The sequence below is a fragment of the Penaeus monodon genome, chromosome 18, assembly GCF_015228065.2.
Source record: "Penaeus monodon isolate SGIC_2016 chromosome 18, NSTDA_Pmon_1, whole genome shotgun sequence".
Taxonomy (NCBI): Eukaryota; Metazoa; Arthropoda; class Malacostraca; order Decapoda; family Penaeidae; genus Penaeus; species Penaeus monodon.
The window spans coordinates 46364604-46378922 of record NC_051403.1 but is presented as its reverse complement, the minus strand read 5'-3'; the positions used below and the strand labels follow the sequence as shown (position 1 = coordinate 46378922).

Sequence of the window (14319 nt, the reverse complement as noted above, 5' to 3'; positions counted from 1 at the left end):
ATACAATATGTACATATATATATATGTGCGTACATGTGCGTGTGCTTGTGCGGACGTGTGCATGCGTGTGCGTGCGTGTGCATACGTGTGCGTGTGCGTGTGCGTGTGCTTGTGCGTACGTGTGTGTGTGTGCGTGTGTGTGTGTGTGTGTGTGTGTGAGAGTTTTTATGTGTTCATATATACATTCTTTAAATGTGCATATATAATGATATGGAGATGGAACTTCTTAACAGGCGTAATCAGAGCTTAATCCTGCGCTTGGCACTTCCTCTGTGCACTCCTATTCCCATTCCCACACCCCTTGCCCTCGCAGGTGCAAAATGTTGGTCAGCTTAAGTTCGTGGCCGACGAGGACTTGCAGGCCATGGGCATGTCCCGACCCGAGGTGCGCAGACTCAAAAAGTACTTCCACAAGTACTGTCCGCAAACTTACCTTTCCAAATTCAAGAAGGTGCGTTTTTATGATGCGTTGGTTTGGCTTTTGTCTCTTTTAAGCTTCGTCTTTCAAGAAAAAAACCTACGTATTCACCCCGTTAATGCACAACTAAAAAAAGAATAGAAACTTTGTATTTTCACGTTAGTACATAGTTAAAAAAAAACTTTAGCACGTTAGCACATAATAAAAAAAATATATATTCACCGTGGTACATATCTAAAAATGCAAGTGATAATTCAGTAGCCGTCCCATATATCTACTGAAAAAAAAAAATTCCTACAACTACAACAATAATTAAAAAACTTTTTTCTCTCTCGCCCTCCCTCCCTCCGTCCCTTTCCCTCGCCCTCCCTTCCTTCCTTCCTTCCCTCCCTCCTTCCTTTTCCTCGCCCGCCCGCCGCCCTCCCTCCCTCCCTTCCTTCCTTCCTTCCTCCCTTCCTTCCTCCCTTCCTTCCTTCCTCCCTCCCTCCCTCCCTCCTTCTTCCTCCCTCCCTCCCTCCCTCCCTCCTTCCCTCCTTCCCCTGGCCCAGATCCTCCTAGCGAGGAAGGACGGTCAGGACAGCCATGAGGTGGTGGTGCCAGACGAGGTGGGCGATCGGCCGAGCGTGCGCGTCCCCAGCAAGCACATCATCCCTGCGGACGCGATCGTCATCAACAAGGAGCTGGGCGTGGGCGAGTTCGGGGTGGTGCAGCAGGGCGTCTGGACCAACGAGGAGGGCGAGCGAGTGAGTGGGCTGGATGCCGGCTGTACTTTGTTTCCTTCTTGTTAGTGAAATTAGTTTTAATCCCTAGAGTTATTGTCTTTGACTTCATCTTCATCGCCGTTTTCATCTTCATTATCAATATTTGTTATTATTGTTATTGTTATTATTAGTATTAGTACTATTAGTATTAATATTATTATTTATAATGATTTCTTTTTAATTTGTTTTGTACTACATTGTGTGGAAGGCATGACATGCTATATATTGGCACAAACATTTTAAGATTATTACTTGCAGATGCATTTAATTTAAACTTTACAATTAATCAGATAATTTGCTTTATCAAAAAGGAACAGATAATGTAATGACAATTGATAGAAACAATTATCTATTTTATCTCTATTATATTTTATGTATTTTAGAGCAATAATACCGTCTAGGTGAGCAAATAGATTTTGTTAGTTTATAGTATTGTTGAAATTGTTCACATTCCTCATTGTAATTGCCGTCTACAGATTCAGGTAGCTATTAAATGCCTCAGTAAGGAGAGGATGCAGACACAGCCGATGGAGTTCCTGAAGGAGGCAGCGATCATGCATACCATAGACTCCGAGCATATTGTGAGACTGTATGGTGTTGTGCTGGACACAAATGCCCTAATGCTGGTATGTATGTGGGGAAGGGAGGTACTTTCATGTTGAAGAAATGCTGGTATGCAAAAAGACTTCAGTTTTGTGCTAAAAAAATAAAAGGATAAACATTTTTTTTTTCATTCTAAAGTGTACTTTTTCATTATTACCCATGTTTAGAAATAGCTCTTATTTTTCAAGTACCAGTACTTGTTCAGCTTGTTCTTGCTATATAGTGTGTAAGAAAATGTATGTGAGTTACTTGTAAAATTTACAGCAGGTGCAAAATAAGAATGGAAGCACAAACTAACATCATGTGTATTGTGCCACAGGTAACAGAACTGGCTCCTCTTCGGTCTCTGCTTGAGTGCATCAAGGAACCCTCTCTAAGAGTGAGTTTCCCCGTCACGTCACTCTGCCACTTCTCCATACAGATTTGCGATGGCATGTCCTACCTTGAGGGCAAGAGACTTATTCACAGGTAATGTGGCTGGCGCTCTGTTACAGGGTTTGGTCATTTCTGTTGTGTATGTGCTGCTGGAATTGTTTATATAAGTATATATTTATTTTTTTATGGAAAAATTAGTTGCTTAACTAATATCAAATACATGATAAGATATCTGTTAAGATTTGATTTTCATATGAGATGGACATTTTTTTATAACTTTTTTATAATTTTCTTACAGAGATTTAGCTGCAAGAAATATCTTGGTGTTTTCCAAAAACAAGATCAAGATATCAGACTTTGGCCTATCAAGAGCTTTAGGTGTTGGAAAAGATTATTACCAAACAAATTTTAATGTTAATTTGAAACTCCCAATTGCATGGTAAGTGTTTGGTCTCTTGTGAAATTGTTTTTTGTTATGATGGATTAATGATATACCTTTTATTTGTGATGATATTCTGTGAAATCTATTGTTGTCGTTTGGCAGATATTTGGACCTTAACCTTCAGTGACTTGTAACCCAAATCCCTTTAGAAAAGTTAATTCCTAAAATATGTGTATATTTTTCCTTGTTGTTACTTAACTGCAAAAACTCTTTCTCAGGTGTGCTCCAGAATGTATAAATTACTTAAGATTCACGTCTGCCTCGGACGTGTGGGCATTTGGAGTAACTCTGTGGGAAATGTTCAGCTATGGCTTCCAGCCCTGGGCCGCACTTACAGGACAGCAGATACTAGAAGCTATTGACGAGCCAAACTTCCAAGTATGCATTAGGAGTGTTGGTAATGAAAGGGAATCAGATGAGTGATGTATTATGACCTTGTACTCATTTCTATTGTAGATGGATATGGGTGTCTGGTTTACATTTAAATTTCCTTCCTTTCCAGCGTCTTGAACAACCTGAAGCTTGTCCCAAAGAATATTACACCATAATGCTCAAGTGCTGGCAACATGACCCTGCAAAAAGACCCAAGTTTGCAGATCTTATGGACATCTTGCCTGATGTAAGTAGACCTGTCCAGAAGCAGGAATCAAATTTCTGAAATCAGATTAAACCCTGACACCTTAAAATATGTTATTCAAAATATTATTAGCATAATTTTTATGCAAGGACAGGGATGTATAAGAGTGCAAATTTTATGACAAAGATATTAAAACTAGTGCCTCCTTCCAGTGCAAACCAGAGCAAGTCCAGGTAGTGCGGGATTGTGAGGACCCTCCGACTACACCTGGAGGCAAGAGGGACAGACTGCAGTACTCAGTTGGAGATGTCATCACTGTCTTAGATAAAAGGTTGGACTATGATCATGAATTTATATTTGGTCATTCTTTGTTAGGGTAAAAATATACTGATAAGGGCTATGATAAATGATAAAATATATATATTAACCTTCTAAAAGTTCTACATGTAAAAGCATTATGCTTTTTCCTTTCTTTTTAATCTGGAGATGCTATCTTCAGATGTGGTTCTAATACTGTCTCTTGCTTTCCTCTAGACCCGTGACAGACAACCCAGGAGTATGGAAAGGAGTGCTGAATACAGGGAAGACGGGACACTTTAATCCTGCCAACACTGTCACTTACTTGGGCACGAACATTCCTTCCAATAAATCATCTTTCCAGAGAGGAGGTAGTGTGACCATAAATTTTGAGTAATTAAACTTATGCTACTGTTGTTTTGCATAGATATTCACAGTGAATTTATTTAATTTTTATCTTCCTCTGTGCTCTAACCTGCAGATGGCAAAAACCCTTACTCTTCGCGACGCCGTCTGAGGCCAGAGATGATATCTGGGCCTCAGGGAGATTTCAAGCACACAGGACACGTAGGACTGGACGGGGCATACTTTGGTGATGTCTCCTTCCTCGGAGATAAGGTCCAGGCTGGGAGATTTGTTCAAAAAAAGCTTGATAAGGTCAAAGTGTGTTTTGTTTTTAATTAGGCTAGTGTCCCTGTATCACAGATTGGGAAATGGCTATGGGTATGATATGGGTATCTTTTGTCTTTTATTAATTTTTTTTATTAACAATAGAAGCAAAGCTTGTGCTCCCAGGATTCTCAGTAACAGAACTTATTATAGTGAAACTTACAAACTTATTATAATAGGAAGATATATTTCAGACAAAGATACTGCTTACTTCCAGAAGTCTTATATGGGACTTCAGCCCATTCATGCTAGGATGACTTGGAGCAGATTCAGCTGATGTGAATCAGCTGAATCTGCTCCAAGTTGTTTATGCTAAACAGTAGTGCTGTGGTCACTCAGGAGAAACAGTTCCTTAGAAATAGGTTTAAAGCCTCTTTTTAGCCGTATTACTTAAAAAATCATTAAGCCATAGCCAAGAGCAAAAAGAGCAGGGTAATGTTATAGTGAGTGATTTAATCATTGTTATTCATTGTGGACACCTACATCAAAGTCTAGTCTGGATAATACAGAATTTGTTGTATTTATTTGGGACATAAATATTGACATTTGAACAGCATATTTTTTTACAATAAGGTATACTTGAAGTTCAGAATAAAAAAGGTTAAGAATGTGGATGGTAGAGCTAAGGATAGTTGGATAGACATATTCTTACGTCCAAAACACATTTCCTAAATAACTAGGCCATGCCGCCTCTTGGAATGGAAAGCATGGTAAACCTTCATGTAAATACCACAACAGGAGACAGTTCTTCTAAAATGAGGCAGACGTAGATTTTCAATTGAGATAGTTACTGAGAGTCAATGGGACAGTTGTTAGAAGTGGTCTTATCACTAGTTGGTGGTGATGAGGAGCATGCTGCTGTTGAGCGAACTAACCTTTTTGAGCAAAAAGCGTAGGAGGCTTTGAAAAAGTCTTGTACTGTATTGCATTTTTTGTTCTACGTGGAATCCTTCTCATTGATGATACGTCGTAGTGCATGTATTTCCTTTGATTTTTACCTTTTGTTGTTGTATGAGTTTGTTGTTGGTTTATTGAGCATCTTCTGTTTAGCTTCTGTTTTCAGTGGCAGGCATGATTTAAAGTACAAATACTTTTCTTTATGTTTTTTTGATTGTTTTTTATTTCTTCATTTAGTTGCTACATTCTGCTATGATTTTCTCTTTTTTGTTACAGAAATTAAATTGCTTTTGGATTTGTTATACCTTCAGAGTTTTGGCAGCTATGTGCATTGCTTGTAGTTCGTGCTTTCAATACTCTTCATTTGCTAGACCTGCTGTTTACTAGTTTCTGAAACAGTGGAATGAACTTTGACACATCAAGTATCATTAGTGAACATAGGTGAAAGTAAATTACAGTATCAAGTCAGGATTGCACAGTTATGATATTTTTTACTCATCTTCTACTTATTATCCTTCCCTGAACAGTATCATCAGTTGCCGAAGCAGATTGTAACCCCATACAAGCCGTCGGATGACCACGATCAGTCTACGTCGCTGACCCGTGCAAGCTCCGATGTTTCAGACAGAGCGCCTTTATTAAAGAAGGTAGAATTTAAGGAATTTTATATTTTCATTTTCTTATGCAGTGTACAGATCACCAACTTCAAACATTAATATACTCTACAGAGAAAAGAATCCTCGGGAAATTCTGTATGGAATGACATTATATTCTGGTTCCTTTGTAATCCATATTTTCCACGACAGGTGGGCGACAAGGGTAAGTCTGGCCCGGCAGCTGAGCACAACTGGTCGGACACAGCCAGCGAGGACCAGCCAGACAGTCCAGCTCGCACACGGCAGTCGGACCACGAGTACCACGAGATCTCTGACGAGGATGAGCCTTTGCCCAAAGTGGAGGTAAGGAAAGCTTGTGGAAATGGTGATGGTATTTGTAATTTTTTTGTTGTTGTTGTTGTTGACCTTAATCATATTTTCTCTTGATAAGAACCTTTTAGAGTACCTATGATGTATATCACTACTACTCATATTGATATTTGGGACAGGTTCCTCACACCGTTATTTCTTTACAACAATTCACTCTCTTCTCACAGCCGTTCCGCAGCAGCTCTTTCGACCTGGGCCCAAGCCTGATGGACGAGGTGTTCAAGGCCCTTGGTGGTTCCGCATCCTCTGGCCCCTCGTCCCTGGATGCCCCCGGCTCACTCCCCCCTCTGACACCCACGCAGCAGTCGCAAGCTCTTCTAGAGGACAATGAGAATCACAACGTCAAGAATGAAATAAAGGAGATGACTACCAAGTTCTCCAACAAGGAATGCTCCAAAAAGAAGCAGGCTATGGTGCGTACCATTATGTATGGAGTTTGTTTAGGAAGATACCTGTTGGCCTGTAAGATGTACCTTGTTCCAGAAAAAATAAGGATGTAAAATTTGCCCATGGCCAGTATGCCCACATCACATGTGGGAGGCTAAATTTCCAAATGTTTAAGGCTTATGGCTAGTGAGATTTTTACTTTCTCAGAATTCCTACATCAACCACTGTTCTCTCCTTCCTATCATTAAGGAATTGCATAATGTATGATGAGATGCATTTTTTTCAAAGAAAGTCCATGGGAAACAGGAGTTCATCTTATGAGCCTATAATTTTACAATTTGACAAGCCCCTTTTTGTGTAAATATGTTATTGTGTCCCTGCATGATTGTCAGTGTGAGATCCTTTGTTTGTGTTGTGTGGGAGGTTTTGGAGTGAAACAGGAAGAAAAACAAATATCCATATGTGATGGTAATCATTTATAATATTCTAATATAATGACTTGCAAGTACCTTTTGATATCTTACCATTTATCAGATTCTAAAAAAAAAAAAAAAAGTCATATGCTAGTCTTTACACATAGTTATTACTTATTACAATAGCTAGAAAACTTTTCATATATGACTCATTTATTATAAATTTCATTAAAAGTGTCACCTCTTCATGTTTAAATTTCAACATGAAATTTATGAGTGCTGTATAGAACAATGAACTGATAAGTGTTTCTGCTGTAATGTTTGTTGTTGTTGTTTTTTTGCTATGAGTAAAGGTCTTAAGGAAACAAAATATTTGTTCATTTTCTGAAGCTGTCATGGAAGTGTTACCATATGTCAGTCCTTGTCCAGTAAAATAGCATGAATTTGTCTTATCTTCCTTTAAGAGCTCACTGATACTAATAAAGACATGATTGTTTTAACAGCCTAATTATCTTTCTTCTTCTGAATCTATTGAAGCTTAATCATTCCTACAGGTGAAGCCAATCTCGGCTGCAGATCAGCGTACCTTAGACTCTGCAATAGCCATGGCTAACGCACTTGCCTCCAAAAGTATACTGGAATTAGACCGTAATTTGGAAAGTTCGGCAGACTCTGATGGTGTCCCGGACTCCCCCATCACCCCGTCATCTCCCAGTAAACAGGGAGGGTCTCGCTTTTCCTTCAAGTGAGTGATAGGCGTTCACATTACGTGTAGAGAAGGAACTTGAAAGGGGTTACCAGGAAATATACTGTTAGAACAAGTGGTATAATTAGTGCCTTGATTCCCATTTATAAATATAAGTATCATGAACTAGAGAACATTGGCATATGAGTGTATGTTTGTGCCTGTGTCTCTGTGTGGGTGTTTATGCGCATGTGTGTCTACATGTGTTTTTAGTGTTTTTATGGAAATGATAGATTCTAATGTATTTGATGTAGTTTTCAAGGAAAAATTGAGTGTGTCTATTGATGCAAGTCCAGTTTATTGATGGAAATTATGAGTTTTCAAGAGAAGTTGCATTTTGCTGTAAGCAAAATGCAAATATATATATATATATATATATATATATATATATATATATATATATATATATATATATATATAATATATATATATATATATAATATAATATATATATATATATATAGTGATATATTGTTATGTATATATATATTATATATTATATATAGTATATATATTATTTTATATATATATATATATATATATATATATATATATATTCTTTAACAGTTACTCAAAAAAGCAGATTTGCCCTCTGCTGAAAGATCTGATTCACCTATACATCTTGAAAAATTGTACTAAATGTATTGACAAAGTGGCATGAAATACAGTAGGCACTGTGAAATATGTCAGAAGGATATCAGAAGAAGAAATTGAATTTGATGATTTGTACTTTTTGCATGATGCATTATGAAAGCCTGCTTTTAATATTTAATAATATGAAAATTATTATATATTTGTTTCTTAAGGTAGAAATTTCACTGTATAAATGTGAAAATGTGTATGTATGTATTTTCCTTAAGTATTATTTGTTCATGCATATTATGTTTCTTCTCTTAGATTCCATTGCAAGGGAAGTCCAAAGCCAGAGAGACGTCACTTTAGTGCTGAAGCTGCATCTATACCAGATATTCAGGTAAGTTTTTTGTTCATAGGCAGTGAATTCACTTGATTTGTATTCTGCATTTGCATACTATTGAATAAGATATAGTGTGATTGAGTTGCTGGGAAGGTAAGGTAAGTGTTTGCCTGTTCTTAAAGTCTTGTCTTTAATGAGTTTCTTGATCATCATCACTAAATGAATTCTTCCAGTCATCAGGCTCCTCAGCTCCTCAGGGCGGACCACAACTTCCTTTCAGACTTTCTTCCATCCTTGAGTGATCTTGCTTCCACCCTCTTGGGTCATCATTACCTCAGCATTCTTCATTGATTCCTCTTTCTCACTTTCTCTGAGGTTTGCTGCCAGGGGTGATGAGCACATGATATAAGATGAGGAACATGTCACTGTGGGGTTTCTTGGATGAAGTTGTTCAGTATTGTGGAATTGTACAAGTCTTTATATGCAATCTGATGAAAAAGGCTTCATGTCTTGTAACATTCCAAATGGAAGATGAGATGTAGATGTTATTTTTCCCATATTAGCTCAGAATCCCTGTCTCCTTTCTCACCAGGAACACCTCATATTTCTTATTGTCATCTGTCCATTGTAACTGTCCTCATCTTTCATTTCTTCGTGATATTGTAGCGTGCATTTAGTATTACATATCCTAGCATTAGTTAGCCATATCATAGATATTACCTGGGAATGAGAGCCTGCCAGAGGAGGAGGTAAGCTGATGCAAGAGGCTGATAGAGGATGCATTGTAGTATTGGAAGTAAGAGCATAATTGGATTAGACTTGCATGTAAAAGAGAGAACCAGGACCTCTTACTTCCTAATAGGCTGTGCTTGCTCAGCAATCTATGAGAAGAAATTGGGCATACAGGTGTCCAGATTTACTTTGTATGTTTTAAAGTTGATTTGATTACATCTATTACCTTATCTTTGCATTCAAAAGTATCCTGGCATGTACATTTTTCTCTCTCACACTTATTTGACTTTACTCTCTCTTTCTCTCCCCCATCGTACACCCCACCTCTTTCTCCCTTTCACTCTTCCCCTGCCCTTCCCCCTCCTCTGCGCTATACCACTCCCCCCTCTTTCTCTCCTCTCTCCTCTCCTTCTCTCTCTCCTCTCCTTCTCTCTCTCTCTCTCTCTCTCACTCTCTCTCTCTCTCTCTCTCTCTCTCTCTCTCTCTCTCTCTCTCTCTTCTCCTCATCCTCTCTCTCTCTCTCTTTCTCCTCTCTCTCTCTCCTCTCTCTCTCTCTCTCTCCCTCTCTCTCCCCTCTCTTCTCCTCTCTCTTCTCCCTCTCCTCTCTCGTCTCTCTCTTCTCTCTCTCTCCCCCTTCTCTCTCTCTCTCTCTCTTCTCTCTCTCTTCTCTCTCTCTCCTTCTCTCTCTCTCTCTCTCTCTCTCCTTTCTCTCTCTCTCTCCTCCTCTCTCTCCTCCTCTCTCTCTTCCTCTCTCTCTCTCTCTCCCTCTTCTCTTCTTCCTCTCTTCCTCCCTCCTCTCTCCTCTCCTCTCCTTCCCTCCCTCCCTTTCCTCCTCTCCTCCCTTCTCCCTCCTCCTTCTCCCTTCTCCTCTCTCCTCCTTCTCTTCTCCTTCTCTCTCTCTCTCTCTCTCTTCTCTCCCTCTCCTCTCTCCCTCCCTCCCTCCCTCCTCTCCTTCCTCCTCCTTCCCTCCCTCTCCTCTCCTTTCGCTCCTCTCTCTCTCTCTCTCTCTCCTTTCTCTCCTCCCTCTCTCTCCTCTTCTCCTTCCTCCTCCTCTCTCTCTCTCTCTCTCTCTCTCTCTCTTTCCCCTCCCCTCCTCCCCTCCCCTCCCCTCCCCTCCCCTCCCCTCCCCTCCCTCCTCTCTCCATCCCTCTCCTTTCCTCTCCTCTCCTCTCCCCCTCCCTTTCCTTCCTATTTTCCTCCTCCCTTCCCCATCTTCTCCTTTTACATATGCTTATCTTTTGCCATACTCTAAGCCTCTCTGTTTCTCTCTTCTCTTCCTTCTCTCCCTCACTCATCATCTCTTCATAAAGTCTATGTCATACTTTCCAGGGAAATGTATATTGCATTTTCCGTCTCCTTACCAAATTTTGGATTATTTTTACACATCTTGTGAAACTGAAGTATCATTTAGACAAATATACCCAAAATTAGTATTAAGTTCTGTAAAAAGAAAAAAAGTTCTTTGAATTGGGATGACTGCATTGTATTATGACTAATACTACTAACATCCAACCTACATAATATCACGATTTCTTTTTTTTTTCTTTTCTTTGCAGTTGATCGATGAAGACATAGAAAATGTTTGATTTGTTGGTGGATTATCATTTTCACCTTAACTTGGAATTAACAATGCTTGTATTTTACCCCCCACTTGATTTTTATTTTGTGTAGTGCATGATCTGTGTATTTAGTGTTTTTGTTCCGTTTTGATGGTAGATGCTGTAGAAAGATTTTTGTGTGTTTTGTCAACTGCATGATGTATTTTTAGTTTGTTTTTAATTGTGGGAAAATTAGCCCAGGAAATTGTTCCTCAATTTTTTTCGTTTTTGTTTTTTGTGCATATACAGGCATGCAGAGTCTATACTATATTTCTTTCTCTGTAGTGGTATTACTGATAGTGATCCATGTACTAAATGGAGGTGGGTTTAATAATCCCCATTTGTTTTATCTACTGGACTTGTGTATCTATCAGCTGTTATTTTAGTGCACACAGGTTTTATATATATATACTTAATGTTACTGATTATTTTTTTCTTCTCTGTGTTTATAATTTCAGTACGAATCTCCTGCATTTATAACTTGAATTTATAGGACTTTTTGAGATGTTTCTTGAGAGATGAAGTGTACGAGATGGGACATAAAATATTATCACAAGAGTTTTTGTCTGCTCTTTTTCACTTAACTTGACCACAAGGATTTCTCTTATGAATGTTTGCTTTCAACTACAGAAGTGGATTTAATGGATTCTGTTTATCATTTGGAAATATAGTTTATTAAGTTGATAAGGGAAGGCTTTCTTGCTGGCTTCTTATATAACGTCGTAGTCATTTTCTTTGAGAATCATTTTGTAAGTTGTCAAATTCGTGCTATGAGTTAATAAAGAAAAATGTAACTAATGATTTCTTTGTTTAATTTTGTCAAAAACTTTCTTGCTTAATTTCTATGAGTAACATTTTTTGATAATTTGTTCTTAAGCACATAGAAATCTAAAGTTATTGAATAAGATATAATCACATGTTTTGATAAGTGAATAAGAATTAATGATTGAATACCATTTGCAAGATTTCACAAGGGCTTCATTCTCATTTTCCATAACGTAAAATGTGAAATGTGTATATAAAGGTCCTAAGGAGAATTCCACGCATTGTTTTTTAATTTTCCAGAATTATAATTACATCTCTTTTATGGCTGCAGATGACATATTGTACATATTCGTCTCTTAAACATAATACGATGATTCTTGAGATAAAGCATGCATTAGGATTATCTTGATTTGCATATGATGTAAGGGTTGAATATATCATTTTCCATCAGAGTCAATAGTTCTGTGAACCATGAGGAAAGATAAAAAAAAAAAAAAAAAAAAAAAAAAAAAAAAAAAAAAAAAAAAAAAAAAAAAAAAAAAAAAAAAATAGATGTATGGCTGTTCTGGCAGATTTCATGTGTATTTGCCATTCCAACTGATGTGAAATTGCAAGGGTCCACTAGTCCTACTGCATGTTGTGCATGTCCACATCTCATGTAGGTGTTGCTGTTTATTATGTAGAAATATATCCTGCTTTTTATTTAACTGGACAAGACCACTGGGAATGCAGTGGCTTAACGTTGTGTTTTTCTTTAATTTTGTTTTTGTTAGCATATTTGTTTTCTGTTTGCCCCAACACAGTCAAGTATATCAGAGGAGGCCAAAGAAGTGTACAACTCTCTGGTGGAGCGGCCAGGCCTGGACTGTGAACCCTTGGCCTTTCGCAGTGAGCCAGAGCCACCTGTGTGTGAGCCAGAGCCTGCGGAACACAACCCACTGAGGATGCTTCGAGCCGGGGTCACTGTCAGGCCCAAGATTAGGGGCAACAAACACAACTTTACCTCAGGCTCCAGCACAATAGAGAGAAGTCACGGAATGAAGTCTGGAGGGGTTCGGGAAGGGTTAACGACCACAGCAAATAATAATTTTGACCTTGGAACACACCAGACATTACCCAAAGGTTTTAAGCATAATAAAGTCCCACCTCCAGTAAAACCAAAACCTTCTCCCTTAGTCATACCTAACTCTGCCTATAACGCTAATAACGAATTCGGGGAAGTCAGCACGACACCAGAAAGCACAAGCACTGACGGTAGCAATCAAGATTCAGTAAATCCTCTCCCACTACCCCCTCGAGATCGAACAAGACAAGCTGCACCCCTTACTAAACCCCGCCATCAGAGAAAACACCCACTCATCATCCCTGGTGGCGTGACCAACTCTCTGCTCCGTGGGGGAGGTCACGTGCCAGCGTTAGCGAGCGTGAGTGACAAAACTGAGCACACCAGCAGTCGGTTGGTCATCCAGCATACCCATAATCCCTTACTGGAGACTCATGGCACAGCTGCGGCAACTACATCACCAGCTGATGGATTTACTAGCGATGAGGCTACAAGCCCTTCTGGTCCTAGACTACCACCAGCCAAACCTCCTAGATTATTTACGTGAGTAGTGAGGACTTGTAAGGGCGTTGAATGTATGTTAACTGCTGTACAGTACTGAATATGAGTGGATTTTTTTCCTTCTTTTTTTAATTAATTTTTTAATGAATTAATTACCTTCACAAATGTTGAAGATTCTAAGGACTGAATGAGCCACAACATATATGATTTTTAGTATTAGAAACATATTCATTAATGGATTGTTAGATAGCTTTAGAAATAATTTTAAGTGTGTTTGTCATTCTGTATTAAAATTGTATTAAGAATTGATGAACAAAAAGATAAGTGTCATAGCTTGTAATTGATATCATAGAAAAAATGTCTATTCAACAGTCACAAGTGTTTTGTTTGAAACACAAACATCATATCACATCCATTTTAGTATACAGAGTTATCGAATTCATTTTTTTTTTTTTTTTTTTTTTTTTACTAATTTTAATCATATATATTAGGTGCCACTCATGAGTGAATGAAGTTTCATGTACAGATATGTGGTGCTAGTGGCATTAATAAGTAACCAAGTTTATGTACATAGGATAGGAGCCATACTCATTTTTGACTGTACAATCACCCTATTCTTCATAACAGAAGTACGAGTGCCCTGGATGACAGCTTTGAGAGTCAAGTGGCCAGTGAGATGGATGCCTTGGATGACATTCAGGAGGAAGAGCAAAGTCTCTCTCCTGTAGGTCCTCTACCTCCTCCCTTTCCTAACTCAGATGCCTTCACTAACTCTTCTGACCCTCATGTAACCACTAATGGCTTTGGGGAGGGACCAGGAGGCGGCAGTGGGTCCCTTTACCAGTCTGGGGATCATGTGTCTTGTGAAGACCTGCTGGACTTTGCCATGGACCGACCCAACTCGAGGCGGACACAGGGACCTGCCCGAGGCACTCAGTCAGACGAAGTCCACATCATGCAGAAAGTTCTCAAGAATGAGGTTTGTGCAGAAAGAGATGATAAGGGATAAATATTGTTTTTCATGTAGCACAGTATATACAGCTAGTCAAGGTGTTATTTACATTTTTGGTGCTATATGGGATGACAGATATATAGCATACAATACTTTAGAATTAATAATTGTTTAAAATTATCATTGTTATTATTTATACTCAATGTTAGTACAACATGACAG

At 38.6% G+C, this 14319-nt stretch overlaps 1 protein-coding gene across 3 annotated transcripts in view; it reads left to right on the top strand.

Moving 5' to 3' along the window:
- LOC119584532 (activated Cdc42 kinase-like) overlaps positions 1-14319 on the top strand; it is a 46523-nt gene that overhangs the window by 29409 nt on the left and 2795 nt on the right. For 2 of the 3 annotated variants that reach the window (XM_037933196.1, XM_037933195.1), the window contains exons 3-19: positions 314-451; positions 967-1161; positions 1656-1805; positions 2102-2250; positions 2456-2596; positions 2818-2977; positions 3102-3218; positions 3389-3507; positions 3711-3844; positions 3955-4130; positions 5567-5686; positions 5846-5998; positions 6193-6438; positions 7380-7570; positions 8468-8543; positions 12385-13187; positions 13773-14124. In XM_037933196.1, the coding sequence (XP_037789124.1) occupies positions 314-451; positions 967-1161; positions 1656-1805; positions 2102-2250; positions 2456-2596; positions 2818-2977; positions 3102-3218; positions 3389-3507; positions 3711-3844; positions 3955-4130; positions 5567-5686; positions 5846-5998; positions 6193-6438; positions 7380-7570; positions 8468-8543; positions 12385-13187; positions 13773-14124 (3420 nt within the window). The remainder of the gene's footprint in view (positions 1-313; positions 452-966; positions 1162-1655; positions 1806-2101; positions 2251-2455; positions 2597-2817; positions 2978-3101; positions 3219-3388; positions 3508-3710; positions 3845-3954; positions 4131-5566; positions 5687-5845; positions 5999-6192; positions 6439-7379; positions 7571-8467; positions 8544-12384; positions 13188-13772; positions 14125-14319) is intronic. The other variant, XM_037933197.1, reaches the window with a different exon arrangement.